General features: G+C 46.3%; 1 protein-coding gene across 1 annotated transcript; it reads right to left on the reverse strand.

The window, feature by feature from the left end:
* Positions 1-14,204: 14,204 nt before the first annotated feature.
* Positions 14,205-14,817, reverse strand: RHOH (ras homolog family member H). The gene has a single exon (XM_010216923.2). It carries the CDS (start codon positions 14,778-14,780, stop codon positions 14,205-14,207), a length of 576 nt encoding a protein of 191 aa, XP_010215225.1. The 5' UTR covers positions 14,781-14,817.
* Positions 14,818-14,828: the final 11 nt, after the last annotated feature.

Consider the following 14,828-nt stretch of genomic DNA (forward strand, 5'->3'; position numbering starts at 1 on the left):
CAGAAGCTGGCATTGGTGGCTGAAGTTCCAGGAAAAAAAAAAAAAAAAAAAAAAAAAAGCTTGATTCAACACTGCAGCATTTTCGAGCCAGGTCGGTTCCTTTTCCAGTTCACTGCAAAGCCATGCAAGAGGTGGGGATGTGGGCAGGGATGAGACTCTGAAGAGAGGAGAGCAACTTCTTAAGGCGGGGAATCAATGTGTGATACAAAATAAAGACTTCTAATGGCTCTCAAAGGGCATTCTGTGCAGCAAAATTAAATGACAGTTCAGTCATTAAATACATGAGTAAAGTGCAGCCAAGCCCAAGATGAGCACAGGGAGCAAAGAAAGATACTCTGCGCCAACATTTTAGATCAGGGGCATATCTAACTCCAGGCCTCCATACTGCTAAAGAGCAATTGAAATGCAATTTCACCATCTCATCTTGCAGAGGCAAGCAATATATATATATATTCTTTTCTCTTAATCTTCTTTTTGTGTCTGCAAGAACCCAGAAGAAGGAATTAGGGTGCTTACCCATTTTAATTAGGACATTGGCACCTCACTTGAAAATGCCACCCCATTTCCAAGTGATCCTTTCTCCATGCTGGTCTCCAGGGCAGGTCAAGCTCTGGTGTGCTGCAGGTGCTGCCTTTGAATCCAAGACAACTGGATCTGCAGATAAGTCTGCAGGCACAGAATTTGTGATTGCAACATTTCTCAACCCCTTGATTTTCCTACCAAATGCACTCAGAAGTGTTTCTTTTGACAGGGTGTCTCCCTCACATCTCCCCTCACCCACACTCCTGAAACAGGATGTTCCTTTGCTTCAGAGCATGGGTACACAAAGAGATTAATTGATGGTGTGAATTTGCAGTGTGTCATTCACTCCATGGTAATTATCCAGGTGCAAAATGCAAGGTAAAACTTCTCGCATCGTCACAGAGCGGGAGCATTCACCCAGGCGCCGCCTGCTAGAGGTACTTTAGCCAAGCAGCTTTCTCCAAAGTAATTTAATCATGTATCTACACTCTGAATTCCTCAAGGGGCATGAGAAAAGAGGTCTCATGGAAGCTGCTAACACAGACCCCAAAAATCAGCATCCTGTGAACAAATCTTCAAATATGTGCTTTAAGGAAAGGCCAGCACCTCTGCCCCCTTGGTCAATCTGGGCAGGAGTTGGTGACTCATGGAGAGGAATGGAGATGAAGGAGGAACGTATAGGCAGGCCCTGGTTGTGGAGGATGTCACTAGGTGATCCCTGGTGTTTGGGCTCCCTGTCAGGGACGGCCCTGCACGGAGGGCTCTGAGCCCACGTCTCTGGGCAGGCAAGAGCTCTGATCTCCATGCTGCGTGGCCACGTGTTGAGCCTTGTTTTCTGTCTGTCCTTCATTGTTCTGGTGAGGGCAGAGGTGCTTGTTCACACTGCTGCTCGGCAGCTGGGTTACCCCCCAGGACGTGAGTTCGAGCAGCACCAGGACAGAAGATGAAGCTGGCCCGTTTCCTGCGAGCGCCCTGAGCTACAGGCTGCCGCTTCCCAGCTGCTGCGATGGGGAGCACTGTGGCAGGCAGCGGCGCCGCGGCCGATGTGCTCCCACACACCTCCGAGCTTGCGCACAGTGCCCGAGGCACTGGGACACCCGCGATGGCACTGGGGAGGGGACCTGGGAAGGAGGAACATGGCGTGGCTGCGGGATCATATTTCTACGTACCTGCATATCTGCTCTTGCATCAAAAGGTAGGTGCAGCCGCTGAAAGCAGTGGGTAGGGGAATTATAATGCACTTTTTCAAAATGTTGGAGAAGAAAATGCCCTCTGCCATAAATGCTCTTACGTATAACTTGAGCAACCTGCTCTAGGCCACCATGCTTGAGCAGCAGGGTTGGATCAGACCATCTCCAGAGGTCCCTGCTCTTCTGTGATTTTGTGATAGCAAGACAGACACTCCGATATTCTGGCCATCTGCCTATTCCCACTGACCTTTATGCTGATATTACTGTACCCTGTACAGTGCTGAAAAAGCTGTGGTAGACTGACTTTCTGCAGAGTTATTTCTGCTGTGTACCATCAGAACAAGCAAGAGTCCCCAGCTCATTAGCGGTCACATTTCTGATGTGAGTATGGAGTTGATGCAGATGAAAAACTTCTCAGTGAGGGAACATTTTTTTGTCCTGAAATCTCTGATCAAAGAACCCTTCAGGTGAAGTTTTACCTAAGGGGTAGTGAACATTAAGGAAAAAAATATATATAGTTTCCTTGTATCGGCATGAGGATGTGCTGTGTCCTCTCTTGACAGGCCTGGAGACCACAAAGGTCCCCAGGGGCACAGTGACAGGCCTTGAAGGACAAGACCCACTCCTTTTGTACTTCCTTTACTCAGCCATGAAGTAAATGAAGGAAAGGGTGGATGGGGGAGTCTGGTTCCTTCCTGAACGTGTGAGGGTCTGAAATATTACTTAAACTGTGGGCACAGCACCAACTGCAGCAGCTTGAGCTCGCTTTCCCCAGAGCCTGAAGTAAAATTACCAAGTGTTTAGCCAGGTGGAAGGAACAGTGGTTCACTGTAATAATTCACCCAGCGTTCACAGCTCTAATGAGACCACATCAAAAAGTGAAACTGCAGTCTCATGCGGTTCTCTGCAGCATGGATGAGTCAGAGCCTTCTCTTCTTCCATGCTGCAGTTCACTGAGCCTGTGCCCAGTTTAATAATTTCCATTCTCTGCTGGAGAGAGTGCCACATTTATGCTGTGTGATCACATAAATTTCTCCACAATGTGATGAAAGATTCTGCGGTCTTAACCTTAAAGTGTAATTGATGAACAATATTTCATTTAAATTGCTAGACCTAACTCATGTTAGGAAACGAATTTCTTAAAATCTGAGTACAGACGAGCTTCACTGTCGGTCACAATGAACTGTAGATTCCTTCTTCAGATTTAGTCCATCCAGCGAGGCTCTTGCAGACCATTTTATAAGTGAGGATGGTTAAAGAGGAAGGCTCTAGTTTTGCATTAGCATCAGGCCATGCATTTACACCACACAGTCCTCACCTCCACATCTATCCCTGTCTCAAAAAATTGTAAGCCCGACAACTAGTCTCAGTTGCCTTTACATCCTACCTTGTGGGAAACCTCTGGAATGGTTGCAGTGAGATTAAATGCTGCAGATCTACATGGTAGAAAAAGCCTTAGATGATGCAGAAGTTCAACTTCAAACAAATATCCCTGTAAGCTTACATTTGTCTTTAATTCCTTTGAGCTTTATTTGACTCTACATCAAATAATAGTTATAGGAAACACCTTTAAAGTGCAATTAGCTTCAAAAAGAAGCAATCACTGTGACAAGTGCCTCCATCCCTCTCAGTGGAGTAGTAATATAAAGTGTTTAATGCAAGTAGAAGTCTATTTTATTATCCCTCCACCCAGAGTTTCAACAACAGCATCCACATCTTCTGCCTATCTAGCTGAATACACTGAAAAGATTTTCCCTAAGGATTGGGCTTATCAGAGGAATAAGATCATCATTCTATTAACTGGAGTTCATAAGAAAACTAGTATCATGTCTCTGCTTGTCTCTCTCCTCTCCAGCACTTGTTAATTTGTTGGCAGGTGTCACCTAAATCTGATGGATGATCAAAAACGGTAGAGATACTCAGTTCTTAAAGTATTCATGAGAATATACAAACAGGTTAAGGGAAAATGCTGCAATCTGAACTGAATTCATCCAGCCTGGAGACAGAAAGCCATAGGAAGGGAGGCTTCACCTGTCCTGCTGCTACGTACCTGCAGAGGTGGTGGCGGAGGCAAGACTCACCAGATCAGCACCATGAAGGACACAGGAGGATCCCAAAAGCTGTGCTAACTGTTGTCCAGGATAAATAGGGAAGGGTGGATCAATCTCCCTATCTTCAGATGTCCCTGTGTAGACACCTGAGTGTCTCCTTTTACAGTAGCAGGGAGAAACACTGCTGTTCTGGGGCACAGTTCACCTCGCTGATGTCTGGAATAGACCAAATGAATCAGATGTCAGAAGTGCCTTTTCCTCTCGGCCACGTTCCTGTCCGCTTGCTTGCCAAGAGAGGAGGAGGCAGGCCTGCGGTCCTGGGGACGCCGAGCCGTCCCCGCACCCTGCAGAAAGCCATGCTGCCTTTCCCATCTGCAATGTGCCCGTCGAGTCTGTGAGCCCTTGAGCACAGTGTGCCAGCCTGCTACCTTCTTTCATCTCCATGCAGCTCTGTGACTGCGCTTTTCCTGACAGTTCTTGTGACATGCCATGCAAATGGGCATGTGGATCCCAAACACTTTGAAATACTAGCTGTGGGACCAGAAATTACGCTCCAAGCTATGCCCAGAATAGTTGTATCACTCCAAAAACAAATCCTGCTGAAACCCACCAAAATGTACAACTCATACCCTGAGGGAGCCACGTGTCATCACTAGCCACCCGCTTTCTCTAACATCTGGCCACCTGCGTGCAGCACTTCACAGCACAGCACCAGTCCCACGGCACGTGTTGCAAAGACTTTCTGCGTCACTTCATCTGGGCAGGATCACTCGCCAGGCAAATAAGATTGTTTGTGCAAACTGCTGCATGCTGGCAGGCTACTCCCTAGCAGCCTGCAGCAAACCTGGGTAGGATCAGTGCCAGAGCTTCAGTCTCAGCAGAGGGAAAAGCTCCCAAGTTACATGGAAAACTTGTTGTATCTTGGAAACCTTTTGCTTAACAGCTACAAATTTAGGCCACCAAACCTTAGGTTTCCATATCGATTTTATGATGGTTGTAATAGCTGTGCAGATTCCAGAGCACAGAGGAAAAATCAGCCCTAGCTTTCAGTGTCACAGATGCTACTGCACCCTGGGTGCTACCACTGGGTGTCACTGGGTGTCACAGCTCTGCCGCTGCGCAGAAGCCTCCTCCACCCCAAGCATTCAGGGATGCTCCATCACACCCTGGCCCATATCTGCAGCCCCCAGCAACTGCAGAACAGCCCCCTCAGCTCCTACCTAAGGTCAAATGTCTTCCTGGGTGCTCCTGGCCCTGGAACACACTCCACTGGGCCCATGGTTGGCCTCTGCATCCCTGGGCTCGTATGTGCCCTGTACTGAGGTGCTGCAATCCTGTGGCATCAGCAGGACTGGGAGGGGAGCATGTGCCTAGGGGGAGGTGTCACACCTGGGACTGTGCAGGTGTAAAGTAAATTTCCTTTTTTTCTTGTGAGATAATATCAGACTTTGCCTTTAATTCTTCTTCAGGAAGTTGGGCTGCAAAAGGTCTTGACCACCTTTCCATGCTCTCCTGGCAGAGAGCATGGGTGGAGGGTGACCTAAAAGCAGAGTGACCTATCAGGTTTTAACCACTAAATGCAAGTCTTTCTACGAGTTGCATGTCCATCAACTAATTTCTAGTTTGGGATGTCATGTTTGCTCCTCTGCTTCTTGTGCCGCAAAACATGCAGGATCTAATGACTTTTAAGGATAGGTATAAAAAAATGAGTAAAAGCTCTATTCAGACAGATTGTCACTTCTGTATTTTTTCAGGTCTCAGCAACCTTTCCCACCCTCCGCTTTTTTTTTTTTTTTTACAGCCTCAGCTATTTCCTTTCACTACGCTTTAACTCCTACCATTCTGCTTAGCAGCAGCCCACCTCTCTCCTCCTTCCCCCTCCTACCTGCTTTCAAGACCTTCTTTAGGGCAAACCACTTCCTTACGTTCATGTCATTGTTAGGGCCTCTATCAATGCTGCTGTTACAGCTCTTTACTACTTTTGATCAGGTGGTCTAGCACAGCTCTGAACTTAAACAGCTTTTCAGATGTTCATGTCTGCAGGTGTTCAGACTACTTCAATGACCTGAATTTCATGTATTTGAAACAAGTTCCCTTTAACTGCACTATATACACCTGTAAAAATATTGCACTCAACAAATGGACTCTAGACATTTCAGAGAAAGAAAAAAAAGTGGTTATACTTTACGCTATTTACTATGGATTTTATTCTGTGTTTTTTAGTGCTGAATTTGCAGATTGTTGGATCATTCAGTAATCACACTGGCCCTGCCTGAGTTTGATTTTGTTGCCCGTTTGCCTGATGTGCCCTGCACAGTATTTGTGAGATCTGGGAGGAGCAGACTCCAGTCCACCATGGCCACTGCCTGCACCAGCTGTGGCTCATTCGCTTATGCCCATATTGGGGGGTACCAAACCATGAAAGATGGTTGTTTTGTGCAAAGTCCATGACATCTGCTTGCTGTCATGTAATGCTGTGCACACACTGGAGGCACACAATTAATCTGACTTTATTTTTTCTTTTTCATCTCATTCCTCTGGTACTAGTGGCACCAGTTCAGGCATGTCCGTACCTCACGACCCCAAATACCCCTCAAAGGCCCTTCTCCTACGTCTTCCTTCCTCGCCCAGCATTGGGATGAGTCAGATGCAGCCACGTCTTTACCCAGAAGCCCACAACTCTGCAGACAACACCAAGACTCTTTGGTCTCGGAGGTGCCCCATGGTGCCGTGTGGGCCTTCAAACAGCACACCAGATAGTGGCACTGCTCTTTTGTTTCAACAGTTGATTCATTGTCCCCTTCACTTGGGACTTCACTTTTCTGTAGTATGTACCTGTTAGGGCAGCATGAGCATGACTGCACTTAAGAATTGCTGCTGTCTGTGACCATGGTTTTCTGTCAGACAAGCATAGCATAAACCTCACTGGAGCAGCTTTGAGGACGCCAGTTCCAGTCTAAGGCTTTTTCTTTCCAACTTATTTATGTATCTGCAAGTCCCTGAGAGCCTAACACAGCTTTTCTTCCACAGCCTAGGGAGTTGAGTGTTGTATAATTATCTCTAGCATCATCATTGCTTGCATAATTAATGTAATTTCCATTCACATTCATGCTGACTGTCTGCTCATCTCCTACTGCAGCTTTGCCCATTGCTCTTATGAAGAACTTCTCCGAGTTCTGAGGCTTTTTTTTTTAAATACCTCTTCTCTTGGTTCTCTTGGTTTTTGCAGACTGCTGTGAAATGATGTGGTCCGTTGCTTTCTCTGCACTTCATTCCACATGTGCGGCACACACTCAGCGTCTGCTGTTAGTCACAGCATTCACAACTCTGCAGGCCAGTTTTGTGGAATTAAAGGCAGACTTTTTCTTGCTATTCTGCCTCAGGTTTCCCAGTGTTTTGTTCTTCCAGCATACCCACAGCATCAGACCGCTACCCTGCGGCCATCTAAGTTCCTCTGCTTGCTAAATGCTGTGTTTATTCTGGGTAGTTCAGTGGTGTCCCTAAGTGATTTGTCACAAATCCCAAAAAGAAAGTAGTCTCTTTTCAGGGACCCGCTTAACCCTTTCTGCATTAGATCTGTGATGAGATTTCAGTGAGAGCTGCTGGATAAGCAGCTAAGTCCTTGCCATAAAAATGTCCCTGCTAGAGGCTGATCAATGCTAATCTCGCATAGAGTCCTGTCTTCAGGTATGCTACCACAGGGAATGTAAGAGAGTGCTCCCAAAACAGCATTTAGTGGGCAATAGAGTGAAGTTCCCTCTGTTCACCCTCCTCGCAATCAGCAGAACTTGGAATCTGCCTTCTGAACATGCTACCGATGGATCAGATATTAGCTCAGCCCATTACCTGTGTTTCACACCATTAGGAGCATTATATTGATAGACATGATTGCCATCTGTTAAAACAGTAGAGGATTCCTGCATCATACATATTCTCCCTTCTCTTTCTGCCCTTGTGCTTACCTATCCTATGCCTTCAGTTAACTGAAACACCGAAGAGCTTTAATTCTGTAAATTTGCACTGCAAATCTGTTCCGCGCAAACACCGCAAACCAGCTCATCATCGGAAGCGTTTCTTAGAAGGGGAACTAGGAACTGTCAAATTAGAAAATAAGTACGGCTCCCAGGAACTTGCGTGATAGATCCGAAAGCACTTTAAGAAAAGGTCAGTAACGTCTCCCCATTTCACCTATGGGGCAAGTGAAAAAGGGACTTGCCTGATGTCGCCCAACCAGCAGCAGCGGAGCTGGAGAACCACAGATGTGTCTGTGCCCTAGAGTTTGCCATCTACTGCCCATCCTACTGTTTTGCCTCTGTGAACCACATAGAGCAGGCCCAGGGAAAAAGAATCCATTTTGGTCAATATGATCCTGAATATAATCCCTTGGGGAAGGAGATTGCACCAGCAACCAAACTGAATTTGTACTTCTGAAAGTTAACTCGTTTAGCTTATATATGGCCTGATCCAAAGGCTGGTTGAATTTAACAGCTATCTACTGGTCTGAACTGACTTCATGGAGCACATGATAAAAAATGGACTTAGCAGCAAAAAGTCCATGCCCAGTCCAATGCCCTATTCGTTAGACAATGCTGTAGCTCTGGTTTAGGAGAACAGTAACTCTGTGATAGATCAGACACCACTACAAACTCCACAGAATATCTAAAAAATAAATATGTTAATGCCTAAGAGACATTAGAAATCCTAAATCAGCTTTTATGAGGTGTTGCGACCTTTAAACCTTCCTCAAACACACGCTGCATGAACATGGCAGGACAGCTCTGGTATCTGTTTTTAAGCAGCAGAGAGGCTCTCATGGTTGTAAATGAAATAACAAATAAATGAAAATGTTAAGAGATAAATGACTGTTACATTTTATATATAGGAAGGACATAGAGGTTTCTGCGAATGAGAACATTCTGCACTTGCTTATGTACTAGCAGAGGCGTAAGAAATTCCTGTCCCTCCAGCGATTTCTGCTGGGTTAATTCATCTTGCAGGTTGCCGAGCCCGGCTCTGCTTTCGCTGCTGGCCCTTCTCTGCCCTCTCACCCCACACGAGGAGATGAAGCCGGATCCAGGCGCCGCAGGGACGGGTGCTGGGCCCAGCGGGAGGGAGGCAGCCCAGGTTGGTCGGAGAGGCAGCGGTGCCGCCGCCGGCTTCTTGGAAATGCTGCAGGCGCGAGCGAGTGCCGCGGGCCGTGCAGGGGCACCCCTCGCCGTTTCCTTCCTCCTTCCCAGAGACAGCAGCAGCCACCAACGTACACACGGTTGTGTCGCGCGCCGCCCCACGTGAATCATGCCGGCTGCCGCCCGAGGTGAGGGAGCCCTGGCAGGAATCCCCGCGGGATGTCCTGTACAGGTCATTTCTGAGAGGCAGATGTGTTTTCACAATGGATATTATTTCATTTGCTAATAACTCATTCAAGGCTCTTCCAGCTGGCATGCGCAGAGCTGAGAAATGCGCAGCAGAGGCTGCGGTGGAGACAAGAGCAGTCTTTGCCCAGCCCGCGTGCAAACACCACAGCGTGTGCAGGAGCCAGCTCCGGTCGGGAGCGGGGGAGAGGCGGGTTTTTGAAACATCTCCAGTACCAGGGGAAAGTCCATCAGCACTGCAGGCGAGCAGCTATGGTGATATAAGCACCCAAATAACCCAAAATGTTGCTTTTCTCAGCAAATGTTGTTTCTAGCAGCTGGCTGCTCAGAGCAGAACGTGAAGGGTATGCGGGAGGTCGGCTGCAAGGGGTACCCTGGGATAACTGATTGAGGGCTCTTATGTGCAATCCCTGAGGCAAACGCACATTTCCTCACATCCAGGGATAGCAGTTCAGTTTTTCTTTTACTTCATGCCCAATTGCTGCAGTGGTTATGGGACCATGTGTAAAAACGCTTATTTAAATGCATTTTCTGTATCGACACGAGTGCTAGCCGGAGCAGCTGCAGCGTGTGCCCAGAGCACATTACCTGGCACCTCTGATCCAATTTTCAAAGCATCTACAGGTGTCATTTTTTCAAAATTCTGCAAAAGGGACCTAGATCACTTGAGATTCCAAGTGACACAGGTGCTGCTGACAATGCTATCTTTTTCCAGTATGGCCCTATTTTGGCCCTAACTTAAGCATTTTTTAGACAACCTTCCCGAATGGGGGTCCATGCTTGTGCACATCCAAATACTTTATTTTAGGGGACTTCCCTGGCAAACATGCATCCTGGGACCATCTTCTATTCCCGGCTATACTCAAGTTCTACCCTGAAAGAGGGAGATGATAAAATGCACAGTATTCCCCTTTTGTCCTTTATTCCTTCAGATGCTGTAAAAGGGTAACACAGGTAGGGAGGCACTCCGGCAGGGTCCCTGTTAGGTGGACAGGGAACCAGTGGGGAAAAAACACTGCAGGGAAACCAGCCGTGCTCTCAACATAAAGCAGTTGCATTGGCCCCATTCCTGCTGCTCCACTGCCGGCTGTTGCCTCCCGCATCGTGAAGCTGAGAAGGTAACCGCAAAAACAGAAGCAACTGTGACACGAAGCTTTGCCGAGCAGAGCAAGGCAAGCACAAGCAGCTAAACCAAAATCACACAAATATTTGCAAACTGCTAATTACAACTAGCAGACAGACAAAACATTGTTAATTACATCTAACAGGCTTGAACGATTTCCCACATGAAAATTCTGGGGAAAAAAAAAAGATTGGAAACTTATTTTTGTTGTTTATTCTTAGAAAAGCTTTGTGTGGTGTGCTGCAGATCAAGTAAGTATGAAAAAGCTGTGAAATCTGTATTTCAGATGGCAAAATGTATTGTCATCACATTTCGCAAATTACAAAAGAAAAAAAATGTTGCTGAAAGGGTTGTTCGTCGTGTTAATTAGAACTGCATTGCCATCCAACCTTTTTATTCAGCTTGCAGAATTAATTTAAAAAGAGTAATCCAAAATGACTTTTTTTTCTGTCAGAAGTCAAAGGATGACAAAAACAGTAGTGCACTTTCTTTTCCTCTTTTTCTTTTTTTTTCATTTTAAGCCATTTTAGCAGTGTGACAAAGTAAACATAGCAAAAAAATAACAACTTGAAGTGGTTTGGTTTGGAAAGGCTGAAACGGAGCATTTGGGCAAGGTTTCGAGCTGAAAAAAATTCAGCGCAGCAGACATGAGGCTGCACAGTGTGTTGTTCTCCCCGAACCTGCTGTTTTTTTTCAGAGGAAAAGAATTCGAAACTACTCTTGCTCAGCTGTCATTTGAATCTCTTTTGAGTATTAGAGGCAGATTCTTATCAGAGAGCTGTACCCACGGACCCCGTGGCCCAGGTAACATGAGCAAAACAAGCCAGGCTGGTGCGATGGGAGGCCCAAGGGGTCGGTTCCTGCCTGCCCGCCACCCCGTCCCCTCGCGTCGTCCCCGCCGAGCAGCTGCTCCGCTGGGACCAGTGCTCGATAGCACCAAGCCCAAACTCCCTTCATTCCTCGCACACCTCTATCTGACTTGATATTAAAATTCAGCCTGACTTTACCCAATGACCTCACACCCGGACCCCCAACCAAGGGCACATCAGGACACCCCGAAATCCCCATGCATCCCCCGTGGTTAACTCACATGGCTCTGAGAACCCCATCTGTTTTGTTTCACTGCAAACAAACCTTCATGTCTTCATTTTGCCCTTGTGGCACACCGTAACAAGCGTGGTGAAACAAATATGGATGAAATGCAAATTTCCTTGGGCCGTCATTCTGAAACACGTGTTCATCTGACTCTAGCAGGACTATCTGCAGCCACCCTGCAGCCCTTTGGGCACTGAATGCAGCATCCCATGGCATAAATCACAGCAGGGCATCCTGGCCTAGCAGTTACTAATTCTTCAAATCATATATATATACGAGATATATGTACATATTCGTGTATGTGTATATATGTGTGTGAACTGTTGTAAAGAAAGCTTAACCCACAGACAATAAAAAAAAAACATTTGGAACGTAGTGGCAAAAAATTATCTCAAATAAAAGTAGACTAAACTAGATATTAAATCAGTTAGTGGGGTGGAGACTGTAACAGAAATTTCTAAAAAGGTAAAAGGTTTGGAGAGTAACAGTGGGATATTTTTGCATGTATTCTTTAATGTTCAAATAGTTACAATAGCTACTTTTAAATTAGGGTTACAAAAAAGACAAGTGTCAGTGAAGAGGCATTGCAAGTGCTGAGGTGTAGAAATGTGTGTGTCCAAACGTTGGAAGGTTTTTAAGGGAGGACTGCAAATAACCTAGGTGCTTGTGTAGCTGTACATAAGCATCACGCTGTTCAGGTTCTTTTGCAAACATAATCAATTTTAGTGTTTCAGGGGGCAAAGGTTTTGCACTTTGTGTCTGAAGTTTTAGAATGAGAAAGAGTGGCAGGAAGGAGAATACCACAGGAAGGCTGGGTGATGAGGGGAGCCCTCGTCTTGTGTTCTAGGGTGCAGAAGCCTATAAGGATATAAAGCTGGTATAAAAGCCTCACATGAGACCAATGTGCATTTTATGACAAGAAGTCTCCCTTCAGATGAGGTTGATGGGTGTTTTGTGCACAGTTGCTCCTCAAGGCAGCCATAATGCAAACACTACCTCACAGTCAGATCATCTCTCAGATTCATCGGAGAAGGATTTGATTTGTACTTCTTTTCAAGGAGAGGCTCAGAGATAGAGCAATGAGGAGAGCTCCTGACCTCTTTTTGAGGAATAAATTGGAAGATGCACTACTGCAAATAAGCAGTTAGCTTATTTGCTAAATGAGCTAACTCCCGAAGTTCCCACCTTTGGATTTGAATCAGGATTTGCATCTGGTCCTGTTGAAATACATGAGCTGGGCTCAGCTGAAACTGAGGTTGTTCTCTTTGGATCCCCAATGGAGGATGCTCATCCTACTGTTCTGCCTGCCGCCTCTCCCAGCACTATGCCCTGAACCCCCTGAAAGCCACTGCTGAGCTAGCTGAAGAGCAGGAAAAAAGAACAAAAATCTTGCAGCACTAAAATCCCCCCCAAGAGATTTCCACCTTGGCAGCAGAAACCTTGGTATGAGACAAATTTGTAAGATCTGAGGGCTGCTTTGGAGTAGAGGCTTTTTGCAGATAACTGGAAGAGAAGGAGGACACTGCAAATCACCAGGAATGTATGACAGACATTGTAGGCTCAACCCACACCCGCCTTCCAGCAGAACTCTCATATGTGTGTGGAGTTCCCACCTCCTTCAACTGCCCTTCTCTTCAGGAGAGTAACTCCAAGTACCTCGGGATTTGACTCTTGCATTTGCCAGACTCCCCAGGATGCAAAGCCTGTTTCACTCTTTGCTTTTCTAATTATGCCTGGTATGAAAACTCCCCAAAATGGTGCTCAGCCATTCAAAATATTGCCATGCACTTATTTTTTTAATTACATTTAGTGACTGCTTTCAATAAAACAACTGGCTTTTTTGTGAGGGGAGGGGAGGAAACATACTAAAGTATATGAGAATTTTAGTTCTCCTGAAAAAAAACACCTATGTTTCCTGGAGACTGAAATCTTTTGGCATCAGAAATACCTCAGGGGCAACAGAGGTGACAGCACAGATTTCTCCCACCCATGTATCTAAAGCAGCCCACTATAAGCCAACTCTTCTCGGGTTGCAACCAGGTCAAATTTAGGAAGGTAACAGGTTAGTTTCCTCCCAATTCATCCTATTTCAAAGACATTGCTGAGACAGACTCCATTGTACTAGGAATGAGACAAAGAAGCAAAAGAGATCTCAAAAATCCACAGGACAGCTTTGAAATGTCACTAATTTTTTATCACTCCTGAGCTGGGCGCACCAGCTTTGGTTACTATTGTCTAGTAGCTTGGACATGTGTAAGAACTGCTAGGCTGCAGGCCATTATTTTATGGACAGGACAGTTCGCTTTTGTGGTTAATTACAGGAAAAAAAACTTCCATTATATGAAAACAAACTCTGTCAGGATTTTACAGCAACATATAGAAAAGTCTTTTAAATAGAATATACAGTGGTCAAGCTTTATGTACAAAGTTCTTAGAGTACAAAAATTTCACATGGACAGATCTGTCAGGAGAGGGTTAGATCTGGGCAGAAGTTTCCATCATTAAATAAATGCAGACAAACCAACAACTGAGGAACATCAGTGACAGCAACAGCATCAGCACAGCTGTTACCAGACTAGATCCCCATCAGTCCAGACCAGCAAAGGCCAAACGCAGGTTTGTGGAGGACATTTACCCCTACCTTTTCTTTTTAAATATAGTACCTATGGAAAGGGCAAAAAGCAAACAGAAAAGCAGACCAGACGAAGCATCCCTCTGTCTCATTAGGGGCACCTGTGCCATGTGATCCTCTGCTGGGAGTCCTCCTTTGGTTGTTTGCCTCTCACCATCTCTGCTGATAGACCTTTATGCAAAGAAAGATGAACGTGAGCAAATCCACAGCTGATGTGACTCAGAAGATCTTGCACTCATTCAGGGAGAAGAGTTTCCGCCTGTTCTGTCTTTTGGCTTGGTTGACCACCGTGCGGACGGCGTACTCGAACACCTGCTGCACGCCTCTGTTGCTGAGCGCAGAGCACTCCAGGTAGCCCTTGGCCCGGACATCCTGCGCAAGCCGCTTCCCGTCCATCGGGCTGATGCAGGAGGAACTGTAGGGCCCTGTGTCTCGCTGGTCAGTCTGAGTAGCCACTACCAAAACAGGGATGCGGGGCAAGTGGTTGCGGATCTCGCCAATCCATTTATTCCTTAGGTTTAGAAAGGAGTTGTGGTTGGCCACTGAGTAGCACATTAGCACCACGTCGGCCTGTTGGTATGAGAGGGGACGAATGCCTTTGAAGGCATCGCTGCCAGATGTGTCCCAAAGACCTAGACTAATCTGTACACCATCCATGAAGACATCCACCCCAGTGTTCTCATACACGGTGGGTCTGTAGGCATCTGGAAAAGTCTCAGAGGTGAAACGTACCAAGAGCGATGTTTTCCCCACTGCGGAGTCTCCCACCAGCACACACTTGATTGAATCCAGCATTTTATTAGAGTCCAGGTCCAATTACACTGTCTCAAGGCGGTAGGAGCT

The sequence above is a fragment of the Tinamus guttatus genome, unplaced genomic scaffold, assembly GCF_059628265.1.
Source record: "Tinamus guttatus ecotype Peru unplaced genomic scaffold, ASM5962826v1 Tinamus_guttatus_pri_ptg000213l, whole genome shotgun sequence".
Taxonomy (NCBI): domain Eukaryota; kingdom Metazoa; phylum Chordata; class Aves; order Tinamiformes; family Tinamidae; genus Tinamus; species Tinamus guttatus.

Coding starts and splice junctions, on each gene's coding strand:
- RHOH (XM_010216923.2), bottom strand. CDS start 14,780: ATGCTGGATTCAATCAAGTGTGTGCTGGTGGGAGACTCCGCAGTGGGG.